This window comes from Coregonus clupeaformis, unplaced genomic scaffold, assembly GCF_020615455.1.
Source record: "Coregonus clupeaformis isolate EN_2021a unplaced genomic scaffold, ASM2061545v1 scaf0041, whole genome shotgun sequence".
Classification (NCBI taxonomy): Eukaryota; Metazoa; Chordata; class Actinopteri; order Salmoniformes; family Salmonidae; genus Coregonus; species Coregonus clupeaformis.
In genome coordinates this window covers 781,219-807,813 of record NW_025533496.1, presented here as the reverse complement: position 1 = coordinate 807,813, position 26,595 = coordinate 781,219, and the positions used below count along the sequence as shown (strand labels likewise).

General features: G+C 44.5%; 2 protein-coding genes across 8 annotated transcripts in view; one reads left to right on the top strand and one right to left on the bottom strand.

The window, feature by feature from the left end:
- The window catches only part of LOC121552806 (kinase D-interacting substrate of 220 kDa B), a 56,006-nt gene extending 43,978 nt beyond the window's left edge, over nt 1–12,028 (top strand). For 4 of the 7 annotated variants that reach the window (XM_041865857.2, XM_041865855.2, XM_041865859.2 and 1 more), the window contains 5 exons: nt 1,753–1,782; nt 3,191–3,328; nt 4,891–4,989; nt 5,250–5,480; nt 8,412–12,028. In XM_041865857.2, coding sequence (XP_041721791.1) covers nt 1,753–1,782; nt 3,191–3,328; nt 4,891–4,989; nt 5,250–5,480; nt 8,412–9,629 — 1,716 coding nt within the window. In that variant the 3' untranslated portion in view covers nt 9,630–12,028. The remainder of the gene's footprint in view (nt 1–1,752; nt 1,783–3,190; nt 3,329–4,890; nt 4,990–5,249; nt 5,481–8,411) is intronic. The other 3 variants (XM_041865858.2, XM_041865861.2, XM_041865860.2) reach the window with 1 other exon arrangement.
- A 569-nt stretch (nt 12,029–12,597) lies between these two features.
- On the bottom strand, nt 12,598–14,982 carry LOC121552361 (DNA-binding protein inhibitor ID-2). The gene is made up of 3 exons (XM_041865226.2): nt 14,432–14,982; nt 13,893–13,956; nt 12,598–13,045 (listed from the first exon to the last, which is right to left on the bottom strand). Exons 1-2 carry the CDS (start codon nt 14,828–14,830, stop codon nt 13,912–13,914), a joined length of 444 nt encoding a protein of 147 aa, XP_041721160.1. The 5' UTR covers nt 14,831–14,982; the 3' UTR covers nt 12,598–13,045; nt 13,893–13,911.
- Between the last annotated feature and the right edge of the window lie 11,613 nt (nt 14,983–26,595).

Below are 26,595 nucleotides of genomic sequence, written 5' to 3'. Positions count from 1 at the left end.
CACACACACACACACACACACAACACACACACAACACACACACACACACACAACACACACACAACACACACACACACACACACAGGGTTCTAATGTGCAACCTATTTGGTCTCATATCCGACAAAATATATTTCTGTGCGACCAGGAGTTTTATTTTGAAAGCACTGTGCGACTAGGAAACAAATCTCCCAGATAATAATTGTTGTAGTGATAAGGCTTCGCTGTACCGTTGTTTACGAGTGCCCTAGAGAAAAAAGCTGATTCGATAGGGTCATGGTTGCACCAATACTACAGCGAAAATGGTTTGCTTCTAGCTCAACAAGGTCAAAAGATCTGACCCATATTACCGACACGAGGTGAGATCTTGCATGGAGCCCCAGACCGAGGGTGATTGACCGTCATCTTGAACTTCTTCCATTTTCTAATAATTGCGCCAACAGTTGTTGACTTCTCATCAAGCTGGTTGCCTATTGTCCTGTAGCCCATCCCAGCCTTGTGCAGGTCTACAATTTCATCCCTGATATCCTTACACAGCTCTCTGGCCATTGTGGAGAGGTTGGAGTCTGTTTGATTGAGTGTGTGGACAGGTGTCTTTTATACAGGTAACGAGTTCAAACAGGTGCAGTTAATACAGGTAATGAGTGGAGAACAGGAGGGCTTCTTAAAGAAAAACTAACAGGTCTGTGAGATCCGGAATTCTTACTGGTTGGTAGGTGATCAAATACTAATTTGCAATAAAATGCAAATGAATTACTTAAAAATCATACAATATGATTTTCTGGATTTTTGTTTTAGATTCCGTCTCTCACAGTTGAAGTGTATCTATGATAAAAATTACAGACCTCTACATGCTTTGTAAGTAGGAAAACCTGCAAAATCGGCAGTGTATCAAATACTTGTTCTCCCCACTGTAGGCCCAACATAGGCTGTATCTCAATCAATTACAAATATTATTTCTGGTGCTCCTAGATTTCATGTGGTGCGCCTAACTTTTATAAATTGGGAGCACCAATGCTACCAATGAAAATTTTTCATTTAGAGCCCTACACACATACACACAAACAGAAACTAGAAACACAGAAACATTGACCCTGCTACTTCAGCATCCAACTGTCTTAAAAAACACTGAACGCTGCAGAGACGTCAAAAACATTATTCTCATCCTCACAATGAAGGCATGCCCTCTCTCTCTCTCCGCTCTCTCTCTCTCTCCGCTCTCTCTCTCACTCCCTCTCTCTCTCCACTCTCTCTACTCTCTCTCCACTCTATTTCTCTCTCTACTCTCTCTCTCGCTCTCTCTCCACTCTCCACTCTCTCTCCTCTATATCTCTCTCTCTACACTCTCTCCACTCTCTCCCTCTCTCTCTCCACTCTTTCTATCCACTCTCTCTCCCTCTACTCTCTCTCTTGCTCTCTCTCCACTCTCTCTCCACTCTCTCTCCTCTATCTCTCTCTCTCTCCACTCTCTGCACTCTCTCCACTCTCTCCCTCTCTCTCTCCACTCTCTCTCGCTCTACTCTCTCTCACTCTGCACTCTCTCTCTCTCTCTCTCTCTCTCTCTATTTCCTGTCTTGAAGAAATGTCTGTCTCCCTAATGTTTTTTTCTCCTCTAAGACGATGATGTTGTCATCTGTGTGTCTTTCTAATGTTCTCTCCTCACATCCCTCTCTGATGAAGACCTGCTGTAGCCACTCCCTCCTCACCTTTCCATCTGTTTCTTTTCACCTCTCATTCTCTCCTCCCTCCAAGCAGTTTAAGGTACCGTCTTTGAAAAAGAAGCAGGTACTGAACCCATTCTGATTTTGTTCCTAACTCCGGCTTTTTACTCCGGCCACTAATATTGCTTTCCTCCTAACTATAACCCCCTTCAGAAGTGATCTGACCTCTGTAATCCCAGCATGCACCTTGGGAACTCTAGCCCACTCTCTTGAATGGGAACTAGGAGTTACAGGCATGCTACACTGGAGTAATAACTTTTGCCGAGCGTGAGACGCTCCCATTCATGTCAATGAAAACTGGGCGTAAGTGGTGCGGCTCAGCGTAAAACTACGCTCTGGTTCTATTCATTTTTTATCACGTGCAGCTCACACCTGAGAACACTTGATAAAGTGTTCTGCTCACGCCGGCAAAAGCTATGCATCCAGTATAGTAGCTAAAAACTACAGTTTTAGTGACACTCTAGTGTAGCTTCCTCGTTAGGACAGGAAGTGATGTAGATACTAGATGCTACAAGGCCACTGACTAGTGAAATCTTTGATCTGCTCATCATAGTGCTTCTGTCATACTATTTAAGACCTATTTACAATTAGATGTTTTGCAACTTTGTAAGATACATTGTAGATTTGCAACACTTGTACAATACTCTATAAACATTTCCAACATTTGATTTTGTCTGGCCCTTCTAGCTGAACTCCTCTCCTTACCCAAACCCTCATACACTCCACCCTCTCTCACCTCATCAATTTTTTTTTTACCATACAGTATTATCTCATCCACTCACTGACAACGTTTGGTTTGGACCTAATGCCGTGACAACCTCTATTAACCCCATTATCATACTGTACTCACCCTTAGGATAGCTCCACTCTCATCATCAACCCATTGTAGATTAAATCATATTGTAGTTTTCTCATACCTACTGATGGATTATGTAACCTACGTTCTTTTCATGTTGCTCTCCCCTTTCACTGGGCCTTCCTGTCTTTTCATGTTGCTCTCCCCTTTCACTGGGCCTTCCTGTCTTTTCATGTTGCTCTCCCCTTTCACTGGGCCTTCCTGTCTTTTCATGTTGCTCTCCCCTTTCACTGGGCCTTCCTGTCTTTTCATGTTGCTCTCCCCTTTCACTGGGCCTTCCTGTCTTTTCATGTTGCTCTCCCCTTTCACTGGGCCTTCCTGTCTTTTCATGTTGCTCTCCCCTTTCACTGGGCCTTCCTGTATTACCTTTGCAGATTTCAACGGTGTTTCAGCATGGAATTCCAATTCTATTTTATTTTGTATCAATACATTTCTACTCAAAACGGCAGAGGTTACTATTGATGAATACTTTGAGAAATGTAATCTTGACCTCCATTAAATGTAGCCATACTGTATTAACCAATAAGCCATGTTTTTCCTGTTGGTTGAATCCTCTATCTGGTCATTGACGGTGTGTTCTGGACCTGGTTGTGTGTTGTGTGTGTGTGTGTGTCAGGGTTCAGCCTCTGTGGTGTCGGGCACCCCAGCCATCCTCCTGAGCTCCATGAACACAGACGCAGTGTGTGAACGTGTCAAACAGATCGAGGGTATCGACCAGAGCATGCTGACCCAGTACACTGCCACCATTAAGAAGGTGAGCTGAGAGAGAGAGATCTCTATCATTAACCTCCTCTGTCTCTATCATTAACCTCCTCTGTCTCTACCATTAACCTCCTCTCTCTCTATCATTAACCTCCTCTCTCTCTATCATTAACCTCCTCTGTCTCTATCATTAACCTCCTCTCTCTCTATCATTAACCTCCTCTCTCTCTATCATTAACCTCCGCTCGCTACCATTAACCTCCTCTCTGTCTCTACCATTAACCTCCTCTCTGTCTCTACCATTAACCTCCTCTCGCTCTCTCTACCATTAACCTCCTCTCTGTCTCTACCATTAACCTCTCTCGCTACCATTAACCTCCTCTCTGTCTCTACCATTAACCTCCTCTCGCTCTCTCTACCATTAACCTCCTCTCTGTCTCTACCATTAACCTCTCTCGCTACCATTAATCTCCTCTCTCTCTATCATTAACCTCCTCTCTCTATCATTAACCTCCTCTCTGTCTCTACCATTAATCTCCTCTCTGTCTCTACCATTAACCTCCTCTCTGTCTCTATCATTAACCTCCTCTCTGTCTACCATTGTCACGTTCGTTCAATGACGGGTCGGACCAAGGCGCAGCGTGATATGCATACATGTTTATTTTAACTTATAAACAACGACAAAACAATAAACCAACGAAACGTGACATCCAAAGGTAACACACAACAAACCTCACACGGAACAAGATCCCACAACCCACTAGTGCCAATAGGCTACCTAAGTATGGTCCCCAATCAGAGACAACGAGCGACAGCTGCCTCTGATTGGGAACCACACCGGCCAACATAGATCTAGACATACTAGATAGAAAACATAGAACTACACATCATAGAATATACACACCCTGACTCAACAAATAAACGTCCCCTGAGTCAGGGCGTGACAACCATTAACCTCCTCTCTGTCTCTATCATTAACCTCTCTCTATCATTAACCTCTGTCTCTACCATTAACCTCTGTCTCTACCATTAACCTCCTCTCTGTCTCTATCATTAACCTCCTCTCTATCATTAACCTCTCTCTACCATTAACCTCCTCTCTGTCTCTACCATTAACATCCTCTCTGTCTCTATCATTAACCTCTGTCTCTACCATTAACCTCCTCTCTGTCTCTACCATTAACCTCCTCTCTGTCTCTATCATTAACCTCTCTCTATCATTAACCTCTGTCTCTACCATTAACCTCCTCTCTCTATCATTAACCTCCTCTCTATCATTAACCTCTCTCTATCATTAACCTCCTCTCTCTCTCTACCATTAACCTCCCCCCTCTCTCTCTCTCTCTCTCCCTCTCTCTCTCTCTCTCTCTCTCACTCTCTCTCTCTCTCTTGCTCTCTCTTTACCATTAACCTCTCTCGCTACCATTAACCTCCTCTCGCTCTCTCTACCATTAACCTCCTCTCTGTCTCTACCATTAACCTCCTCTCTGTCTCTACCATTAACCTCCTCTCTGTCTCTACCATTAACCTCCTCTCTGTCTCTACCATTAACCTCCTCTCTCTCTACCATTAACCTCCTCTTCCTTGTCTCTCGTGCTCCTCTCTGTCTCTCAGGCTAATGTGAATGGCAGAGTTCTGACCCAGTGCAACATTGATGAGCTGAAGAATGAGATGAAAATGAACTTTGGAGACTGGCAGCTCTTCAGAGGAACCGTGAGTTTAACCCTAACCTTGCCTCTTGCAAGTTTATTTTGTAGTGGATTTACCAGTAGCTTTAACACTGGACGCTGCTGTTATCAATCACTTCTTAACACATTAATTACTCATTAGCCCAGCCGTATTTAGTGCATTGTTCCTTTCTCTTCTTCTTTCTCTGCCTCTTTCTCCTCCTTTTCCTCTCCTTCTTCCTCTCCTCTCCCTCCCTCTTCTTCTTCCTTTCCCTCCTCTTCCTCCTCTTCCTCCCCTTCCTCTAGGTGTTGGAGATGCGTCAGGTGGAGAGCCAGGTGCTTCATGAGGAGGCTCCCAGCGAGGTGGACAGCAGTATGGTGGGCCACGGGGAACCGAGGCGCCAGGTCGCCCCGCCCCACGCCGGCGCTGCCAACCTCGACGCCAACTCACCCATGTACAGCTTCAACCTGAGCTTTGAGGAACTGAGCAACGTGGGACTGGACGAGCCTCCCAGGCACAGCAACAACACATGGATGGTGAGTGACTGGTGATCTCTTCCATTGTAGGGAGGTCTACGTTGCATCATTATATTACGTTGACAGAAAGACTGGAATTGTATAGCTATTCAGACCCCTTGACTTTTTCCACATTTTGTTACGTTACAGCCTTATTCTAAAATGGATTCAATTGATTTTTCCCCTCATCAATCTACACACAATACCCCATAATGACCAAGCAAAAATAGGTTAAAAAAATATATAATATTTACATAAGTATTCAGACCCTTTACTCAGTACTTTGTTGAAGCACCTTTGGCAGCGATTACAGCCTTGAGTCTTCTTGGGTATGACGCTACAAGCTTGGCACACCTGTATTTGGGGAGTTTCTCCCGTTCTTCGCTGCAGATCCTCTCAAGCGCTGTCAGGTTGGATGGGGAGCGTCGCTGCACAGCTACTTTCAGGTCTCTCCAGAGATGTTAGATCGGGTTCAAGTCCGGGCTCTGGCTGGGCCACTCAAGGACATTCAGAGACTTGTTCCGAAGACACTCCTGAGTTGTCTTGGCTGTGTGCTTAGGGTCGTTGTCCTGTTGGAAGGTAAACCTTCGCCCCAGTCTGAGGTCTTGAGCGCTCTGGAGCAGGTTTTCATCAAGGATCTTTCTGTACTTTGCTCCGTTCAGCTTTCCCTCGATCCTGACTAGTCTCTCAGTCCCTGCCGCTAAAAAACATTCCTACAGCATGATACTGCCACCAACATGCTTTACCGTAGGGATGGTGCCAGGTTTCCTCCAGACGTGACGCTTGGCATTCAGGCCAAAGAGTTCAATTTTGGTTTCATCAGACCAGATAATCTTGTTTCTCATGGTCTGAGTCCTTTAGGTGCCTTTTGGCAAATTCCAAGCAGGCTGTCATGTGCCTTTTACTGAGGAGTGGCTTCCGTCTGGCCACTCTGCCATAAAGGCCTGATTGGTGGAGTGCTGCAGAGATGGTTGTCCTTCTGGACGGTTCTCCCATCTCCACAGAGGAACACTGGAGCTTTGTCAGTGACCATTGGGTTCTTGGTCACTTCCCTGACCAAGGCCCATCTTCTCCGATTGCTCAGTTTGGCCGGGCGGCCAGCTCTAGGAAGAGTCTTGGTGGTTCCAAACTTTTTCAATTTAAGAAAGATGGCCACTGTGTTCTTGGGGACCTTCAATGCTGCAGACATTTTTTGGTACCCTTCCCCAGATCTTTGCCTCGACACAATCCTGTCTCGGAGCTCTACGGACAAGAGACAGGTGTGTGCCTTTCCAAATCATGTCCAATTAATTGAATTTACCACAGTTGGACTACAATCAAGTTGTAGAAACATCTCAAGGATGATCAATGGAAACAAGATGCACCTGAGCTCAATTTCGAGTCTCTTAGCAAAGGGTCTGAATACTTATGTAAATAAGGTATATACACTACCGTTCAAAAGTTTGCCCATTAAAATAACATCAGATTGATCAGAAATACAGTGTAGACATTGTTAATGTTGTAAATGGCTATTGTAGCTGGAAACTGATGATTTTTAAAGGAATATCTACATAGGCGTACAGAGGCCCATTATCAGCAACCATCAGTCCTGTGTTCCAATGGCACGTTGTGTTTGCTAATCCAAGTTTATCATTTTAAAATGCTAATTGATCATTAGAAAACCCTTTTGCAATTATGTTAGCACAGCTGAAAACTGTTGTGCTGATTTAAAGAAGCAATAAAACTGGCCTTCTTGAGACTAGTTGAGTATCTGGAGCATCAGCAATTGTGGGTTCGATTACAGGCTCAAAATGGCCCATCTTAATCTTTTCTTTTATTGGCCAGTCTGAGATTTCTTTGCAACTGCCTAGAAGGTCAGCATCCCAGAGTCGCCTCTTCACTGTTGACGTTGAGACTGGTGTTTTGCGGGTAATATGTAATGAAGCTGCAAATTGAGGACCTGTGAGGCGTCTGTTTCTCAAACTAGACACTCTAATGTATTTGTCCTCTTGCTCAGTTGTGCACCGGGGCCTCCCACTCCTCTTTCTATTCTGGTTAGAGCCAGTTTGCGCTGTTCTGTGAAGGGAGTAGTACACAGCGTTGTACGAGATCTTCAGTTTCTTGGCAATTTCTCACATGGAATAGCCTTCATTTCTCAGAACAAGAATAGACTGACGAGTTTCAGAAGAAACGTATTTGTTTCTGGCCATTTTGAGCCTGTAATCGAACGCAATTGCTGATGCTCCAGATACTCAACTAGTCTCAAGAAGGCCAGTTTTATTGCTTCTTTAATCAGCACATCAGTTTTCAGCTGTGCTAACATAATTGCAAAAGGGTTTTCTAATGATCAATTAGCCTTTTCAAATAAAAAACTTGGATTAGCAAACACAACGTGCCATTGGAACACAGGACTGATGGTTGCTGATAATGGGCCTCTGTATGCCTATGTAGATATTCCATAAAAAAACAGCCGTTTCCAGCTACAATAGCCATTTACAACATTAACAATGTCTACACTGTATTTCTGATCAATTTGATGTTATTTGAATGGACCAAAAAATTGCTTTTCTTTCGAAAAAAAGGACATGTCTAAGTGACCCCAAACTTTTGAACGGTAGTGTATGTTTTATGTTTTTTTAAAATACATTTGCAAACATAAAAAAACAACTGTTTTTGCTTTGTCATTATGGGGTATTGTGTGTATATTGATGAGGGAAAAAACGAATTTAATCAATTTTAGAATAAGGCTGTAACGTAACAAAATGTGGAGAAGGGGTCTGAATACTTTCCGAATGCACTGTATGTATACGTACAGAACCATGAATTAAGCCATTGACCTGTATGTAAACCAAATGATAGCCTTCATATGTACTTAGACCACAGATCTAGGTCTTCCTCAGTCTTTCAATTTCTTACTGTATGAGATCCATGTATATGTTCCATGTCCTCCCCCTCTCCTCTCCTCCTCCCTAGGCCCCCACCCACCGCACCCCCAGCATGTCCAGCCTCAACTCCCAGGAGTCGTCCAACGACATCGTCAAGCTGACGGAAAAGCAGCAGTCCGAGTATCGCAACGCCTATCAGGAGTACATCGCCCAGATGGCCACGCTGGAGGTAGGCGGAGGCGGGGGAGAGAAGCCCGTCCAGCCCCACCCCAACCAATTCATGACCTCCTCCAGCTCCGAGGACAAAACCAAGGACAAGGCTACCACCAAGAGAAGCACCACCAAGCCTCCCGCCGTGGACGCCCCGGACTTCACCACCGCCGAAGCCCCCCTGGACCCCATCACAGAGGAGGACGAGAAGCAGGACCCCCACGGCTCCTCCAAGACCCTGCTTGGACGCAAGGTGCCCGGGTCCAGTGACCGGGGGAGCGGCATGTTCCAGGGAGCAGCCGACCTCAAGATGAAGACCGGCGGGCTGCGCTACCAGAAGCTCACCAGCGACGACGAGGATTCAGAGAACTCTGACGCTCCTCTCCTGGGGGACGTGAAGAAGCCAGGTGACTTAAAAGCATCCTCCGGCAGCAGCTCCCTGGCCCTGGCTAAGGGGAAAGAATATCCATCTGACTCCATGCTGGATAAGAAGGATTCGTCTGACTCCGGCATGCGCTCCAACGAGAGCTCGCCCAACCACTCCCTGCAGGATGAGGAGGCTGACCTGTCCCAGTTGGAGCGGGCCAACCTGATCGAGCTGGACCAGGAGGACAGCCAGAGCCGGGCAGCCAGTAAGAGGGGTCTGCCCAGCAGCCTGAGTGGTCTCCAGGACCCAGCCGTGGCCCGCATGTCCATCTGCTCCGAGGACCAGTGCAGCCTGCTGGCCAGCAGCCCCGAAGAGAGCTGGCCCTCGTCCAAGAGCTACAACCTCAACCGCACGCCCAGCAACACCACCCTCAACAACAACACCAACGCCCATCAGCAGGGGAACCAGCAGCAGCGTTCCCAGGGGCAGAGAGCTCCGGTGGGGTCCACCAGCACAACCTGTTCCACCCCTACCTCCTCCTCCATCAGCGAGGTCATCATCTCCACGGGTTCCGGCACCACCAGTACCACCACCAAGCCCGGCCCGCACAACGAGAACGTGCGCGTGGTGCACCTGAAGAGGGGGCTGAACCCCGGGGATCCTCCGGAGATCACCACCGTGTCCTCCGACACCGTCACTTTCGGAGAGGAGCGCGAGAGCATCCTGTGAGCCTCCCGCCCACCTCGTACTCAGGCGGCAGACCCCTGGAGAGCACTTAGTCAGATGTTTGGTGTGGTAGTCTGACAATGCATGCGTAGCAAGGTACCATAGCTAGCTAAATGGGTAAATAGATTATGTTAGTGCTAGGTGTGCACTAAGTAGATAGCCTTGTTAAACCAGCCTGCTCACGTTCTGTTACAGGAGAGCGCAGCGGTCAGTCTGGTTTCACCAGGCTACTATGTAGAGGCAGCTCACTGAGATGTTGTACTGTGTATTTGTGTTGTCTGAAGTGAAGTGAAATGACCCCTACTAACCATCTTGATATTCTCCTGTGGAAGTGAAGGTAGCTAGCTATGGACACTGTAAAAAATTGCTCTTTGGATCAACCTAATTTTCTCCACCTCTGGTCACAAGTAAAAACAAGAACATTATTATGACAAATATATGATTCAATGCCAACTGTTATATTTAATTCACCTATATTTCAAGTTGTAACATATTTCTTTCAACACTCATCCTACTTTTCCCCTTTGGTTAAACTTAATATAACAAATAGAAACAAATATTTAATGTCAATACAACCAATTTTTTCATCTTGTTCCTAGTTCACTTTTTACTTTGGAATTACCTATCCAAATGTCTTCAATTGGGTTACAAGCAATGAAATGAACAACCTGTAAAATAAGAAATTAAGGTAACTTGAAATAATGTTTCCAAACTTAAGACCTTCACATTTAGTAACCATAATATCATAACCAAGCAATGGCTATCTTAACATAGAAACCTTATCTGGCGCTTTAGTATCACGTGCAAGTATCATTACAGTTGCTGGCAGTGTACACATTTGTTTGGATAACAAATACAATAGACCGCATTAACTGGAATGACATTCATTCTCACGGGTGGGTAAAAATAACCAATTGAAAGCCACACCTCTAACTCTTCTGATAGGCTGCTCTTATCCAGAGCCACTTACAGTTTAGTGAGTGCATACATTTTCATACTGGCCCCCCGTGGGAATCGAACCCACAACCCTGGCGTTGCAAACGCCATGCTCTACCAACTGAGCTACACTGGACCTATTCATGAGGTGTTGAAAGCAATTTAGAAGCTTTCATTCAAATAAAAAAATCACATTGATCTGACGAATTCGTTATTTGATTTCAGACAAATCGATAGAACAGGTTGAATGAACCAAAGCGTAAATTTCGATCATTCCAATCAGTAAAAGTGCTTAAAAGCGCCGTCCCACTTTTTACAGTGCAGTATAATTTACAACTAACTACATACAGTGACTGACTAACTATCTGTTTATTGTTTTGCACTACAACAAGCATGGTAGCCTGAGTGTCAGTCTGTTTGTGCCATCACGCCAACTCCTTGTCACTCGTTGTCATGCCAATGGCTTGACAATGAGCAATGGAGTTGGCAAGAGCACAAGCAGTTGTGGGACCAGGCTACACGCACGCCTCAACAGTATTAATATTATCTGCTGCTGCCTATGTGTGTCAACAAGTGATGTATTGAGCTTGTGGGTGGGTAAAATAGAAGAGACCTGGTATAGATGAAGAATGAATGCGTATGAACACGTGAGCCAAATGAACAAAATTGTGTGTAGGATCTGTCTTTGACGTGTCTCAGCAAATGACATGGAGGAGAGTCAACTGAACTATTCGTCTCATTGCAAAAGCCACAGGGCTTTTAAATATTTTACCTCCCTGTGGGCCCTGGTCAAAAGTAGTGCGCTATCGGTGGAATAGGGTGCCATTTGGGACACATCTCTTTCCAACACTAACAAACATTTTAGGATAAAAAGGAGGGACGTTGACACTAATATGTGACAATAATAGCAGTTTAACAAGAAATTGAGAACGAGAAGTATCTTCAGAAAAGTTATTGTTCACTGCAAAATTCAGTTGCTGACTCTTCGCCATATGATAAATGGGAGTGTATGTACGCTGCTTTGTAATGAACAGTGGTTGTAAAGTTATCTGGTTTATTACATGTTGTCATGGCCTGTCTCATCCTGGAACAGTAGTAGAGGCCAATAAAGATAGCCCCATTTCTGAATCCGATGCCATTAAATGTACATTTGAATTAAGCAGATATAAAATGTACATTAAATGTTGTCCGATTCACACATCTGGCTACAGTAAAGATTGGTGTTGCATGCGTACATAATGACCTGTACAATGCATGCGCAAATTAGTTTGCAAATATCTGTGCAAATGTCAAAGAGTGCTCTCCTATGTATTGCATGCATGGTGATGTTGTATGTTGTCTTCACCAGTCAGATGATAACCATGTGGGAGAAGAAAAGAAATGATATTCTATCTATGAAGGGAAAGAAGTGAATGGTGCCGTCAGACATTATCTGACTGAAAAATAAAACCTGGATGTTGATCTTCTACAGTCTAGCCTCTTGTATGTTCTCACAAAGAAATTAGAAATTAGAAGTATGAACCACTAAGCATTCTCATACTTTCATATAGCAGTTCCTTCTTAAAGTCGGCCAGCAGGGGGCGTGCTCCCCCATGCAAAAATAGTAGTAAGTGCCATAATATGTAGTAATATAATATGTGCCATTTTGCAGACGCTTTTATCCAAAGCGACTTAAGAGTCATGTGTGCATAAATAGCTTTACGTATGGTTGGTCCCAGGAATCAAACCCACTATCCTAGTGTTGCAAGTGCCATGCTCTATCAACTGAGCTACAGAGAACCACCAGTGAGTGACTAGATGGGCACACCAGTACACCATCCTGGATAACTGGATAAGATTAGTAACTGCAATGCATTGAGCCTTAAGATATTGTCTTCCTAATTAATCTAATCTGACTCTATTCAGATATATTTAAAAGCAAGTTAAAGGGAATGCAGTTCCACCATCCTTCGTTGTAAGAGAAAGTACAGTGACAGTAATTTAAAAGATTGAAAAAGGTCAGGTATTATAAAGTAATATGGATATTAACATAATGCACAGTATAAGGAATATACTTTATTATTGTATAAAAGTGCAATTTACAACATTTCTTTGAAAGCCGCAGCACAATAAAATGCATCTTTATATTCTCTGCAACAAATCTGCTACTATACAGGCATGATGTTGTCTTAACATTTACAGACATTGAGTGTCCATTAGTCTCTGTAGTAATGCGCCACTTTCCCAAGAAAAGGCAGTCTCCTCTTGTGGAAAGATATCTCGTTTCAATACTGTAATTTCAGTCAGTCTGTCGTTGTGTTCCCATTGTTGTTGAGGTATCATTCTTCAGTTGGAAGAAAATATATCAGGCCAGGCCAGTAGATAAAAAAAAAACTAAAAACAACAACAACACATATCTCCTTTTTAGGAAAAAAAGAAGTTAAATCAAGCGGGAAAACCAGCCAGCCATTGGAGGGGAACATGAGGTCCTATTTAAAACACACCTGTAAGAGATTCGGAACAGAAAAGAGGGTCATGTTTAGAGAGAAGCAAGGCTAAAGGACAGACAGGGAACTGGACAGTCAGACTGGCGCCTGAGAGGAAGCCACAGTTATTTTTCTACTTTAACCAAACACTGAAATACTGGTGAGCGTCTGTCTCATATGGCACCCTATTCCCTATGTAGTGCACTACTTTTAACCAGGGCCCATAGGGCTCTACATAGAGAATATGGTGCTATTTGGGACGCACACACTGAAATACAGGGCAATCCCTGAGCACCAGATGGAGGCGTCGACTCAGTCGGAGGAATAAGCAACATCCTGACAACCTCTAAGTACAACGTGGGAATGGATCTATACTACAGCTATAATGATGCTGGCGCCTGCTTTTCCTCACTGCAAATGATCTACAGACCGGTAGTTTTCAGAACCCTCAACCACTGACTGGAGTAGCCAGTCTGTCTATTATGTAGCCAGAGACTATTATTTCATGATAGGTTATTCCATCTACAGTGATGTCATATCTTAGTCAAGTCAACAATTTAACAGCTCATATAGACTACCCTTTTCAAAGAGCAACTTATACCAAGTATCCATGTCCTTATACACTCTTAGAAAAAAAGGTGCTATCTAGAATCTAAAAGGGTTCTTCGGCTGTCCCCATAGGAGAACCCTGTGAAGAACCCTTTTTGGTTCCGGGTAGAACCCTTTCCACAGAGGATTCTACATGGAACCCAAAAGGATTCTCTTATGGGGACAGTGTAGTTTGGACTTGTTTTTTCCTAATGAACAAAATGACTATTCCAAATGGAAATGATGGATGCAATATTGGCAGAAAATAAACACTTACCCAGTCAGTGAAGGAGAGTTTAGCTGTCATTAGTCTCTGTCTCTTTGGGGAAGTGGTCACTTGACTGTAAAAACATACAAGACAACCACTGTTAAATATCACCATTTACAGATAGAGGCTACTGGCATTGCTGAGTTAGTACAGTGGCAGTGGTCTGGACTCTATTGGGCTGATGCTACATTAATTCACCACCAAGCTGTCACGTGTACAATAACCAACAGTGGCACATAGTCAACTGCAAAAGCTTTATGCGAAGCAAAATAGGCGGGCTGCTTTGGAAAGAATGTAAAAATAATAATAATAGATATATTCGAAAAGCCTAGTAAGCATATAAGCATATAGACATATATTACCTAGGCCACATTAATACTGTTCATGTCATAGGATTTAGGGGATCCATTAAAATATAGGAATTCCAACTGAACACGCTAGATTCTGTGTAGCCTACTATGTTTACGTTAGACTATTTATTTTTCTGAACCACTCCAAAACAGAAGTCCTCTTATTGGAAAAATAAAGCTATTCGATTCTATTTTTACCTGAAAGGTGATGAGGCTGATGTCTGAGTTGATGGTTGCTAGGGGATTCCTGGGTGATGCTGCCTGTCCCTGTCCCAGCTGCTGCTGCTGATGTTGGCAGCTGGAGAGGGACGAGCTAGAGTCCAGTGCAATCTGAAGGTCCAAGATATAGTCTATAACATGCTGCAATATCTCCATTTTACTGACGTTCCTGTTCTGTGGGAGGCTGGGCACCAGTTCCTTCAGCATGGTGTAGCAGTCGTTCATATTGTATAGCAGACTCAGAGGGTCATCCATCGGGCTCTTGCTCCGGGAGATGCCGAGGGTATGTTCCGACGAGTTGGAGATGTTGCTCCTCATAGACCTCACCGGGCTTATTGCTTTCATGACGACAGTTGAGTGCGATAAGATATGACGCATGAAAGAAACCGGTATCTTAGTCCAGACTTCGCCGTATACAATCAGTCAGCACGCTGTCAATTGTTTTTATAAAGGCTCGTGAACGGGGCTTGTCGCGCATCAGGTCGAACTGCACGTAGATTGGCTACCTAGAAGTGTCAATCACTGTCCCAAGCAACGGTATTTGTTCAAATGCGGTAGATCTTTTTCATCCCTCCCATATTTTCCGCATTCTTGAGCAAGTTATGTGAAGGCGCGCACTGAAGTGACGCTCTTCTCTGTTACCTGTGAGATGAGGCTGGCGGGCCCTTGTGAAAATCTGTTTCGAAGTCATCTGAGTCTGTATTTCTGACTGTACAGGTGATCTAAATTAAGGCACATCCGTGTGCCAAATGTAGACTACCTCCTAATTACGCAGAGACAATTAAGTTTGATGTTTTACCATCTATTACATTTCCAAGTTCCAGCTATTTTTAGCCTATATTATTTTCCATTGAGGGAAATTGCAGTGTTTCGTGGCCACTAGCTCATCTGGAGTGAGTTTACTTCACAATGCGTTTACTTCCCAATAATTTTCCACTGTACCAAGTTGAACCCAATCGGATGATGGCTTGGCACCACAGAGCTCAACACACACTGCAGTAGCTGTAGCGAGTTGCCTGCATCGCCGCAAGCTCCCACTTCTACCGACTCCTTGGCGCCAGCGCTGTGACGACATCCAATTCACAGCAGCCCTCGAAGCCAGTCCGCTCGGCGCCGCTCAGGCGGCTGCTATGACGACGGCAGCTGTAAGTCAGCGCGCCGGCTCTTTAGCTGACTTAAGATGGAGCTCCTCCCGGTGTCTGTCCTTGAGTGCCCGGAGCCATACACCTGCACTGGTGGTTTGCATTTCTCAACACGACAGATCTACTGTTTCATATCTGTATACTGTCTTATTTCACTAGATGTCCTAGATGCCACGGCTTGTTGTGAGAAAATAGTGTGTGCATCCCAAATGGCTAAGGGCCCTGGTCAAAAGTAGTGCACTATAGGTAATAGGGTACCATTTGGTATGTACAGAGCTTATGTCACTTGAGTCCAGTCGTTTTCAGGTACAGATTTATGTGCTACTGTAATGTGTCAAAATCATGAAAGTACCTTTCAGGGTTAAGACAATAGAAAATGGACATTCGAAACCCAGAGATAAACAGTGTAAAACACAAGAGTCATTGATCATCAACAGATAAGATCAATACCAAAATGGGTCAGTCACCTGACTCAATCCTTCTCTCTTGCAAGGTAACATGTCAGCATCATGACTCAGTTCTCTGTGGAGGATTCTTATTTTCTCCTACTCATTTCAAAGTACCCTGTCACTCAATGACGGCGTCCTAAATGGCACCCTATTCCCTATACAGTGCACTAAAATATAGGGAATAGGGTGACATTTTGGTTTAGTACACAATATAGGGAATAGGGTGACATTTTGGACGTACCCAATGCTTCATTATGTATTTTCCATGGTCACTCTTGGAAAAGAGTGATCCAGCCACTGGATGGATGCAGAATGTACCCACATTCCCCTCGGTTTCATATCAATGATGCAAACAAACAAAAAAACTAAACCATAGTCTCTTAAAAAGTTAGGGGGAAAATAATACACTGATGTTTTCATGATATTCAAACTGGGTAGCAAGAAGAGACCTGGAGCAGTTGTGAAAATACTATGTATTTCCAGCACTCATACATAAGAGAGTGAATGTGTTCATTTTAACCTTCTGAATTAAGAATGACAGGAACATTTGATGGGAAGAAATACGTATGTATTTACATGGCTGTGACCAACTGCCAACCTAGATTTATCATATTAACTAAACGTCTCACGTTGTGGTATTTTCCTCCCTGCTCATCAATGTTGCACATTATCCAACAGGTGTAGTATTACAGGACTTATGTTCTATCCTAGGATATTTTCTCTGGACAGCATGCTTGTTGAAGCTGGGACAACATTTACATCACATTTCAGAGCAACTATTAATCCTCTATCATATGAACTCAGGGACTCCCTGACTTTTAGATGGAAAAAGTTTTCCTGTACACTCTTAGAAAAAAGGGTACCAAAAGGGTTCGTCGGCTGTCCCCATAGGATAACCCTTGTTGGTTCCAGGTAAAACCCTTTTTGGTTCCAGGTAGAACCATTTTGGGTTCCATGTAGAACCCTCTGTGGAAAGGGTTCTACATGGAACCCAAAACAGTTCTACTTGGAAGCAAAAGAGTTCTACCTGGAACCAACAAGGGTTCTTCAAAGGGTTCTTCTATGGGGACAGCAGAATAACCCTTTTAGGTTCTAGATAGCACCTTTATTTCTAAGAGTGTAGAGCAATCGTTAGTTATCTAGCTTTGAGTTCCACTGATTTATCTCTCAGTTTCTCTATTGCTTTTACGTGTCATATTTGTTGACTTGTTCGTTGACATGTTCGTTGACATACAGTATATTTGCTCTGTGGGAAGAATAGCAGCATCCCGTATTCAACCCATTTATGTGCAAAGCAAAAAAAGGCACGTTTGGGTCTCGTCTTCTGAATGACTCCTGTGGAAATGGGTGCTGGCAGGCCTCTGTTAATGGCTCTTTATGCATCCCAAATGGCACCCTATTCCCTATATAGTGCACTATGTTTAATCAGATGTTTGTGGAATGTTAAGTTGTGCATTGTCTAAAAACCAAAATAAAAGTACTGAGAATGAGACCTCAAATGGTTGCAGCCAAAAGCCCTTACCATTGTGATAGTGGGTGTTCCAAACGGCACCCTATTCCCAATAGGACACTATAGGACCCAAAATACAGAAATCAAATCAAATCAAACGTTATTTGCCACGTGTCGAATACAACAGGTGTAGACCTTACAATGAAATGCTTACTAACAAGCCCTTAACCAACAATGCAGTTTTAAGAAAAAAAAGTGTTAAGTAAAAAACAGATAAGTAAAAAATTAAAAAATAAAGAATTAAAGAGCAGCAGTAAAATAAAATAACAGTAGGGAGGCTATATACAGGGGGTACCGGTACAGAGTCAATGTACGGGGGCACTGGTTAGTCGAGGTAATTGAGGTAATATGTACATGTGGGTAGAGTTAAAGTTACTATGCATAGATAATAAACAGAGTAGCAGCAGCGTAAAAGAGGGGGTGGGGTGGGGGGGACAATGCAAATAATCCGGGTAGCCATGATTAGCTGTTCAGGAGTCTTATGGCTTGGGGCCATTTTTAGGGCCTTCCTTTGACGCCGCCTGGTATAGAGGTCCTGGATGGCAGGAAGCTTGGCCCCAGTGATGTACAGGGCCGTACGCACTACCCTCTGTAGTGCCTTGCGGTTGGAGGCCGAGCAGTTGCCATACCAGGCGGTGATGCAACCAGTCAGGATGCTCTCGATGGTGCAGCTGTAGAGCTTTTTGAGGATCTGAGGACCCATGCCAAATCTTTTCAGTCTCCTGAGGTGGAATAGGCTTTGCCGTGCCCTCTTCAAGACAATCTTTAGTGTGTTTGGACCATGATAGTTTGTTGGTGATGTGGACACCAAGGAACTTGAAGCTCTCAACCTGTTCCACTACAGCCCCGTCGATGAGAATTGGGGCGTGCTCTGTCCTCTTTTTTCCCCTGTAGTCCACAATCATCTCCTTTGTATTGATCAAGTTGAGTGAGCGGTTGTTATCCTGGCACCACACGGCCAGGTCTCTGACCTCCTCCCTATAGGCTATCTCATCGTTGTCGGTGATCAGGCCTACCACTGTTGTGTCGTTGGCAAACTTAATGATGGTGTTGGAGTCGTGCCTGGCCATGCAGTCATGGGTGAACAGGGAGTACAGGAGGGGACTGAGCACGCACCCCTGAGGGGCCCCCGTGTTGAGGATCAGCGTGGTAGATGTGCTGTTACCTACCCTTACCACCTGGGGGCGGCCCGTCAGGAAGTCCAGGATCCAGTTGTAGAGGGAGGTGTTTAGTCCCAGGGTCCTTAGCTTAGTGATGAGCTTTGAGGGCACTATGTTGTTGAACACTGAGCTGTAGTCAATGAATAGCATTCTCACATAGGTGTTCCTCTTGTCCAGGTGGGAAAGGGCAGTGTGGAGTGCAATAGAGATTGCATCATCTGTGGATCTGTTGGGGTGGTATGCAAATTGGAGTGGGTCTAGGGTTTCTGGGATAATGGTGTTGATGTGAGCCATGACCAGCCTTTCAAAAGTCTTCATGGCTACAGACGTGAGTGCTACGGGTTGGTAGTCATTTAGGTAGGTTATCTTAGTGTTCTTGGGCACAGGGACTATGGTGGTCTGCTTGAAACATGTTGGTATTACAGACTAGTCAGGGACATGTTGAAAATGTCAGTGAAGACACTTGCCAGTTGGTCAGCGCATGCTCGGAGTAAACGTCCTGGTAATCCATCTGGCCCTGCGGCCTTGTGAATGTTGACTCACATCGGCTACGGAGAGCGTGATCACATAGTCATCCGGAACAGCTGATGCTCTCATGCATGCTTCAGTGTTGCTTGTCTCGAAGCGAGCATAGAAGTGATTTAGCTCGTCTGGTAGGCTCGTGTCACTGGGCAGCTCGCGGCTGTGCTTCCCTTTGTAGTCTGTAATAGTTTGCAAGCCCTGCCACATCCGACAAGCATCAGAGCCGGTCTAGTACGATTCAATCTTAGTCCTGTATTGACTCTTTGCCTGTTTGATGGTTCGTCTGAGGGCATAGCGGGATTTCTTATAAGCGTCCGGGTTAGAGTCCCGCTCCTTGAAAGCGGCAGCTCTACCCTTTAGCTCAGTGTGGTATGTACGTACGGTCACTGTGGGGATGACGTCATCGATGCACTTATTGATGAAGCCAGTGACTGATGTGGTGTACTCCTCAATGCCATCGGAAGAATCCTGGAACATATTCCAGTCTGTGAGATCAAAACAGTCCTGTAGCTGGTGCTTCCTGCTTTAGTTTTTGCTTATAAGCAGGAATCAGGAGGATAGAATTATGGTCAGATTTGCCAAATGGCGGGCGAGGGAGAGCTTTGTATGCATCTCTGTGTGTGGAGTAAAGGTGGTCTAGAGTTTTTTTTCCCTCTGGTTGCACATTTAACATGCTGGTAGAAATTAGGTAGAACGGATTTAAGTTTCCCTGCATTAAAGTCCCCGGCCACTAGGAGCGCTGCCTCTGGATGAGCGTTTTCCTGTTTACTTATGGCCTTATACAGCTCATTGAGTGCAATCTTAGTGCCAGCATCAGTTTGTGGTGGTAAATAGACAGCTACTCTTGGTAAATAGTGTGGTCTACAGCTTATCATGAGATACTCTACCTCAGGCGAGCAAAACCTTGATACTTCCTTAGTTTTAGATTTCGTGCACCAGCTGTTGTTTACAAATATACACAGACCGACAGCCCTTGTCTTATTAGAGTCAGCCGTTCTATCCTGCCGATGTAGCATATATCCCGCCAGCTGTATGTTATCCATGTCGTCGTTCAGCCACGACTCGGTGAAACATAAGATATTACAGTTTATAATGTCCCGTTGGTAGGATAACCGTAATCTTAGGTCGTCCAATTTGTTTTCCAATGATTGTACATTGGCTAATAGGACTGATGGAAGAGGCAGATTACTCGCTCACCGTCGGATCCTTACAAGGCACCCCGACCTACGTCCACGATATCTCCGTCTGTTTCTCATGCGAATGATGGGGATTTGGGCCTTGTCGGGTGTCTGTAGAATGTCCTTCACGTCCGACTCGTTGAATAAAAAATCTTTGTCCAATACGAGGTGATTAATTGCTGTCCTGATATCCAGAAGCTCTTTTTGGTCATAAGAGACAGTGGCAGAAACATTATGTACAGAATAAATTACAAATAACGCGAAATAACACACATTATAGCACAATTGGCCATAAAACCCCCGTATTATGCATTTTTCATCATATAATGCAAAACGCAACATCATATGATGCATACGGGAAGACTTATGATTGTGAAAGTTCTCATATCTTAAAAACATGATGCTGAGCCTGTAATCATCATTTGGAACTACGTCAACTAATGGACTAATGAAACAAATACCAAAATATTTTGTGGATTTTCCTTTGAATAGATCCACTTAAAGCAACATGACTTGGCTGGCAAAACCTTCAAATATAGTAAAGAGGACAGAAGATCTCAACTCAGACGTACAGTACATACATTTCTAGCAAACATCATGTCACACTTTCTCTGACGCCACAGCCCACCGTGTTCATACCCATCCTGTCGTCTCCAATACTCCTTTGGCCCATTTCTCATCTTTTAAGATCTCCTCTAGAGCTTGTAATACTTTTGCGGCTGGCTTCAAATTGCACTTTTGTTTCTCTCTATAGCCCACATTTCTTCAATATTTAGATAATAATGCATTTGATTCATCCACTGTCTTAACGATGGAGGATCATTTGATTTCCGTTTTTTAGGTAAACGTTCTTTCTTAATGATTGATGAGAAAAGTATGGTCCAACCCATTGGGTATCTCACCGCACCCTCATATGCCATGTCTCAAAATAAGATAGACGGATTAAAAGTAAACTTCCATTGTTAAACTTCTGACAGCCAGCTTTCTAACGCCGCACATAACCTTTTGTCTTTACAACATTCCCAGAAGGCATGAATTATTGAGTCATTGTTAGTTTTACTCTTAAGACATGACTGCCATTGTGCTGTAGAATTTGTGAATTTTGTCTCTTGTATAATAAATTATGTACATTAGTTTGTACTGGATTAAGCGTACATTTTCGTTAACTGTATTTGCGTTAGTTATATTCCAACACTCCCTCCATCTTGTGCCAATATCAGTTCTTGTTTCCAATAGTTTCAATTTCTTTCTAAGAGGTTGTCAGTTGGATATGCTCTCTGCAAGATTTTGTATATCTTACCAATCATATGAGTGTCTTTTTCTGGCACAAATAGAATTCCCTCAAGATTGCTCTGCTGTCCAAAATATGTCGTGATATAAAAATTTAAGTTGCATGTGAAGGGGCCCCTTTTCAAACTTACCAAGAATATAGCAGATCTTTTGAGGACATGTTTTATAAGAAGGGTGAAGTGACCAAAGTGAAACTGATGTTTAGAAGAGTTGTTTTCCTCAGGGGAGTCATTTGAATATCCCTATAATTTGGTGTTAGCCATTCCACACAATTACACTGTCTGTCTGCATCTCTGCTTACACAGGGCCTTGACCAGGGTTGAGCCCTTCACGTTCACATTGTTCCTCTGTCCTTGGGAGTCAATCATTATCTAGCCCAGGCTTCTTATCCTATACCCATTATGTTGAAGCTCCTGAGCAGAGGTCAGGTGATGGGTAACCGTAGCAAATGGCAACCTATTCCCTATGTAGTGCACTACTTTTGATGAGGGCCCTGGTCAATTTTGGACGCACGCAATCTGACATATTTTCTCCTCAGGATTACAGTAATTTTGTCTTGCATAATGTTTCTGTAATCAGTGCTTTCGTTAGCAGTTCTCAGTTCTGTTCTGTCAGTTCAATGCGATCACACAATCATGTTATGATTTCACCTGGGGAACCACTTTTACATGAAGTCTTATTGCTCACAGTGCACTCTATACTCCTCTGTAAACTGGTCATCTCTGTATACCCGTCGCAAGACCCACTGGTTGATGCTTATTTACAAACCCTCTTAGGCCTCACTCCCCCCTATCTGAGATACCTACTGCAGCCTTCATCCTCCACATACAACACCCGTTCTGCCAGTCACATTCTGTTAAAAGTCCCCAAAGCATACACATCCCTGGGTCGCTCCTCTTTCCAGTTCGCTGCAGCTAGCGACTGGAACGAGCTGCAAAAAACACTCAAACTGGACAGTTTTATCTCCATCTCTTCATTCAAAGACTCAATCATGGACACTCTTACTGACAGTTGTGGCTGCTTCGTGTGATGTATTGTTGTCTCTACGTTCTTGCCCTTTGTGCTGTTGTCTGTGCCCAATAATATTTGTGCCCAATCCTCTTTCCTGTCCTCTCCAATAGAGTGTAATGTCTTCTTTCTCTATACGTTACCTCTATGCGGTTGCCTTCCTTTCCTCAACAATGACAGTGATGTGTTGCTGTACCTCTGTGCGCTGGTCCCTCTCTGTTGTGTGTGTATACAGGTCAGTGGAGCATGGCTGCATGGCTGCATGGTGGGGGCCAGGCTATGGGACCAGACTACAGAGCCAGGCCAGGTGAGGAGTGTCTTTGCCTGGGTCAGTGAGCACTGTGCTGTGGGAGAGACCCACAGGGAGAACACCTGCCTGGTACTGCCCATCCTCTCCCTACTCCCCTCCTCCTTTGCTCTCTCTCTCTCTCTCTCTCTCTCTCTCTCTCTCTCTCTCTCTCTCTCTCTCTCTCTCTCTCTCTCTCTCTCTCTCTCTCTCTCTCTCTCTCTCTCTCTCTCTCTCTCTCTCTCCCCCCCTCCCCTCCCCTCCCCCCCTCTCCCTTCCTCTCCCCTACCCCCCTCCTCCACTCCTCTCCTGCTCCACCTGTTTCAGCTGCGCCAGGCGGACATCTGCCCACCTCTGGGTAATGGAGTTGTCACTAATGTAGTCCGTTTATGCCTTGCTCTCATTTATGTCTCTCTCTCTCTCTCTCTCTCTCTCTCTCTCTCTCTCTCTCTCTCTCTCTCTCTCTCTCTCTCTCTCTCTCTCTCTCTCTCTCTCTCCTCCTCTCTTCCCCTCACACTTCACTCCCTCCTTCCATCCCTCTGAGCGCTGCTTGCCTCTCAAGAACTGTAGAACTGCTGTAATTATGTCAAACTTTTCTCACCCTCCTCTCACTGCCCCTGTGACTGCCCCTGTGACTGCCCCTGTGACTGCCCTCGTGACTGCCCCTGTGACTGCACCTGTGTGACGCTAATTAAGATAGTTCTAACTTAGGCACTGTGAACACCTTGAGATATTCTGCAAGAATCTCAACTGCATACTCCTCACATCCTCTCTCCTCTCCAAACCCATTGGAGGAGAAGGTCAGAGGGGAGGGGCATCTGGCTTTCACATCCAATGGGTTTTGAGAAGGAGGCGAGGAGAGAGGAGAGAGAACGTGAGGAGTATGCAATTGAGATTCTCCCCACCTTCAGTTTTATGTTTTATGTTATGCTATCGTTTTTTTATTCAATACTGATGATAAACAAAGACTTTCAATGAGTGACAGCCAGGGGGAATCAATGTGCACTATAAAGGGAATAGGGTGCCTCTTTGGGGTTTTAAGCTGGGTATCTGTAAAGCACTTTGACAACTGCTGATGTAAAAAGGGCTTTATAAAATACATTTGATTGATTGATTGATGGATTGATTGATTGATTGATTGATTGATTGTGTTACAGTAGCTGCCCTGTCCTGCTGTGAACTGGAGTGTTCCATTGGTTTTCACATCGATCTATAATTAAAGAAACAACTCGAAAACAACATAGCTCTAATATAAAGATGTAGGATCTTAATTTGAGCCAGTTTGCTACAGCAGGAAAATAATCCTGCAGCAACAGGACATTTTAATTATTATGTGGATTATTATGAATGGACATTAAGGGTGATCAAATTAAGATCCTAGATCTGTAGGATGTACAAACAGTAGGTATCCACTTACAGCTGGACAAAGCTGCACATCATACAATGAGATGTGACAATATAAAAACTGTGGCCCTGTGAGTATGACTACTAATCAATGATCCTGTGAGAGTCATTCATTACACTGGAGGGCTCTTCAAGAGGGACAGCAGGCTCTCCTTCACACCAAGGCCATGGCAGCCATTGTCATGCACTCTGTATTCTCACATATAGGCCTGGGAGACATTGAACCATTGTATCTTCACTGTTGTGGTTGTTTTGTCCTCAGTAAAGTGTCATATTATTATTGTTATTATGAATGATAACAACTATTTGGATTATCCAGTATGTATTCAAAATGAAACGGGAGAGTTTGTGGAATTAATTAAGTGTTGTGTTAACTATTGTGGAGATGGATGATGGGTGCGGAAAGAGGAGAGGAGTGGAGAGAGGAGTGGAGAGTGGAGTGGAGAGAGGAGAGGAGAGGAGAGAGGAGCGGAGAGAGGAGCGGAGAGAGGAGAGGAGAGAGGAGAGGAGAGAGGAGAGGAGTGGAGAGAGGAGAGGAGAGGAGAGGAGAGAGGAGCGGAGAGAGGAGCGGAGAGTGGAGAGGAGAGAGGAGATGAGTGGAGAGAGGAGTTGAGTGGAGAGAGGAGTGGAGAGAGGAGTGGAGAGAGGAGTGGAGAGAGGTGCGGAGAGAGGAGAGGAGTGGAGAAAGGAGCGGAGAAAGGAGAGGAGTGGAGAGAGGAGCGGAGAGAGGAGAGGAGTGGAGAAAGGAGCGGAGAAAGGAGAGGAGTGGAGAAAGGAGCGGAGAAAGGAGAGGAGTGGAGAGAGGTGCGGAGAGAGGAGAGGAGTGGAGAAAGGAGCGGAGAAAGGAGAGGAGTGGAGAGAGGAGCGGAGAGAGGAGAGGAGTGGAGAAAGGTGCGGAGAAAGGAGAGGAGTGGAGTGGAGAGAGGAGTTGGGGATCTGGTAATAATGATGCTGGTAATAAAAACCGACTTTAAAGGTAATGAGTAAATTGCATGTTTCATGGAGTGCTGTATAATATGATAATTGCTGTAGCACAGTGGCGAGATGCCAGATCAGGAGGGACCAAACAGTAATCAAGCCAAGATGATATGGAGGATGGAATGGGATGGGACCAGGCAGTGGCATGAGGATAGCCACAAGGAACCATCAAACTCTCCCTGCTTTACAAGCTCACTCTGACTAACAAACAACCCTTTTGTCATGCCTCCTCTATCCTCCGCTGTTTTGTTTTATTTTGTTGTTCATTACTCCAACAGTGGCATAAAATAAGTTAGGGGCTGGGTGAGTGTTATGGATTATTGCCTACTGAGAGCCAAACCAATGGCTGCTGAGGGGCTCAATATTATATTTTATTGTTTCCAGCTGCTGGGATGATGAGTGAGTGTCAGAGGAGAGATGTTACATATCCTTTGGAGTTTGACACTAATTGCATCTTCCACCCATAATCATTCCAGAGAAACAACCCAACATGCTCCCATAGAGGGTATATGGCGGTGTCCCAAATGGCATCCTGTTCCCTATATAGTGCACTACTTTTGTCCAGAGTCCTGGGGAATAGGGTGCCATTTGGGACGTAGCCTAATCTCTCAACCTCTTCATTTTATTCCATTCCCCACAAAACATATTACGGTGGAAACAATGTTGTGTCTGTCGCTGTCTGAGCCAATGAGTGTCTTTATATCTCTACATCAATATATTGCACAACTAGAACTACATCTCAATTACTTCCACTTTGTTCATACTGTATTCAGCTCCAATCTACAATACTTGATATTATTCAAAGGCATACACTGGTGTGTGAAATCATCTTCCTCCCTTTACCAGCTCACAGACAGACAGACAGGCAGGCAGGCAAGCAGGCAGGCAGGCAGACAGACAAGCAGGCAGGCAGGCAGACAGGTAGGCTGGCAGGCAGACCTACAGGCAGACAGACAGGCAGACAGACAGGTGATTATTATCCTCCTGATTCCGAGAGAAGGAACCCTGATATAATGTATATTTAACTTTCATGTCAGCTATTCTACCACTACCACTTATGTAATCTTGTTTCCGTGTCAATGGTAGGCTGGTGGTACAGTAGTTCAGTGAGTCACTGTGGAATTTCTCCATTGTTTTCATTTCCAAGATAGTGTCCTCCCAGGCAGGCATGCAGGCGTGGGCGGACCGGTGTGTGTCCACTTCCATGGGTGAGGAC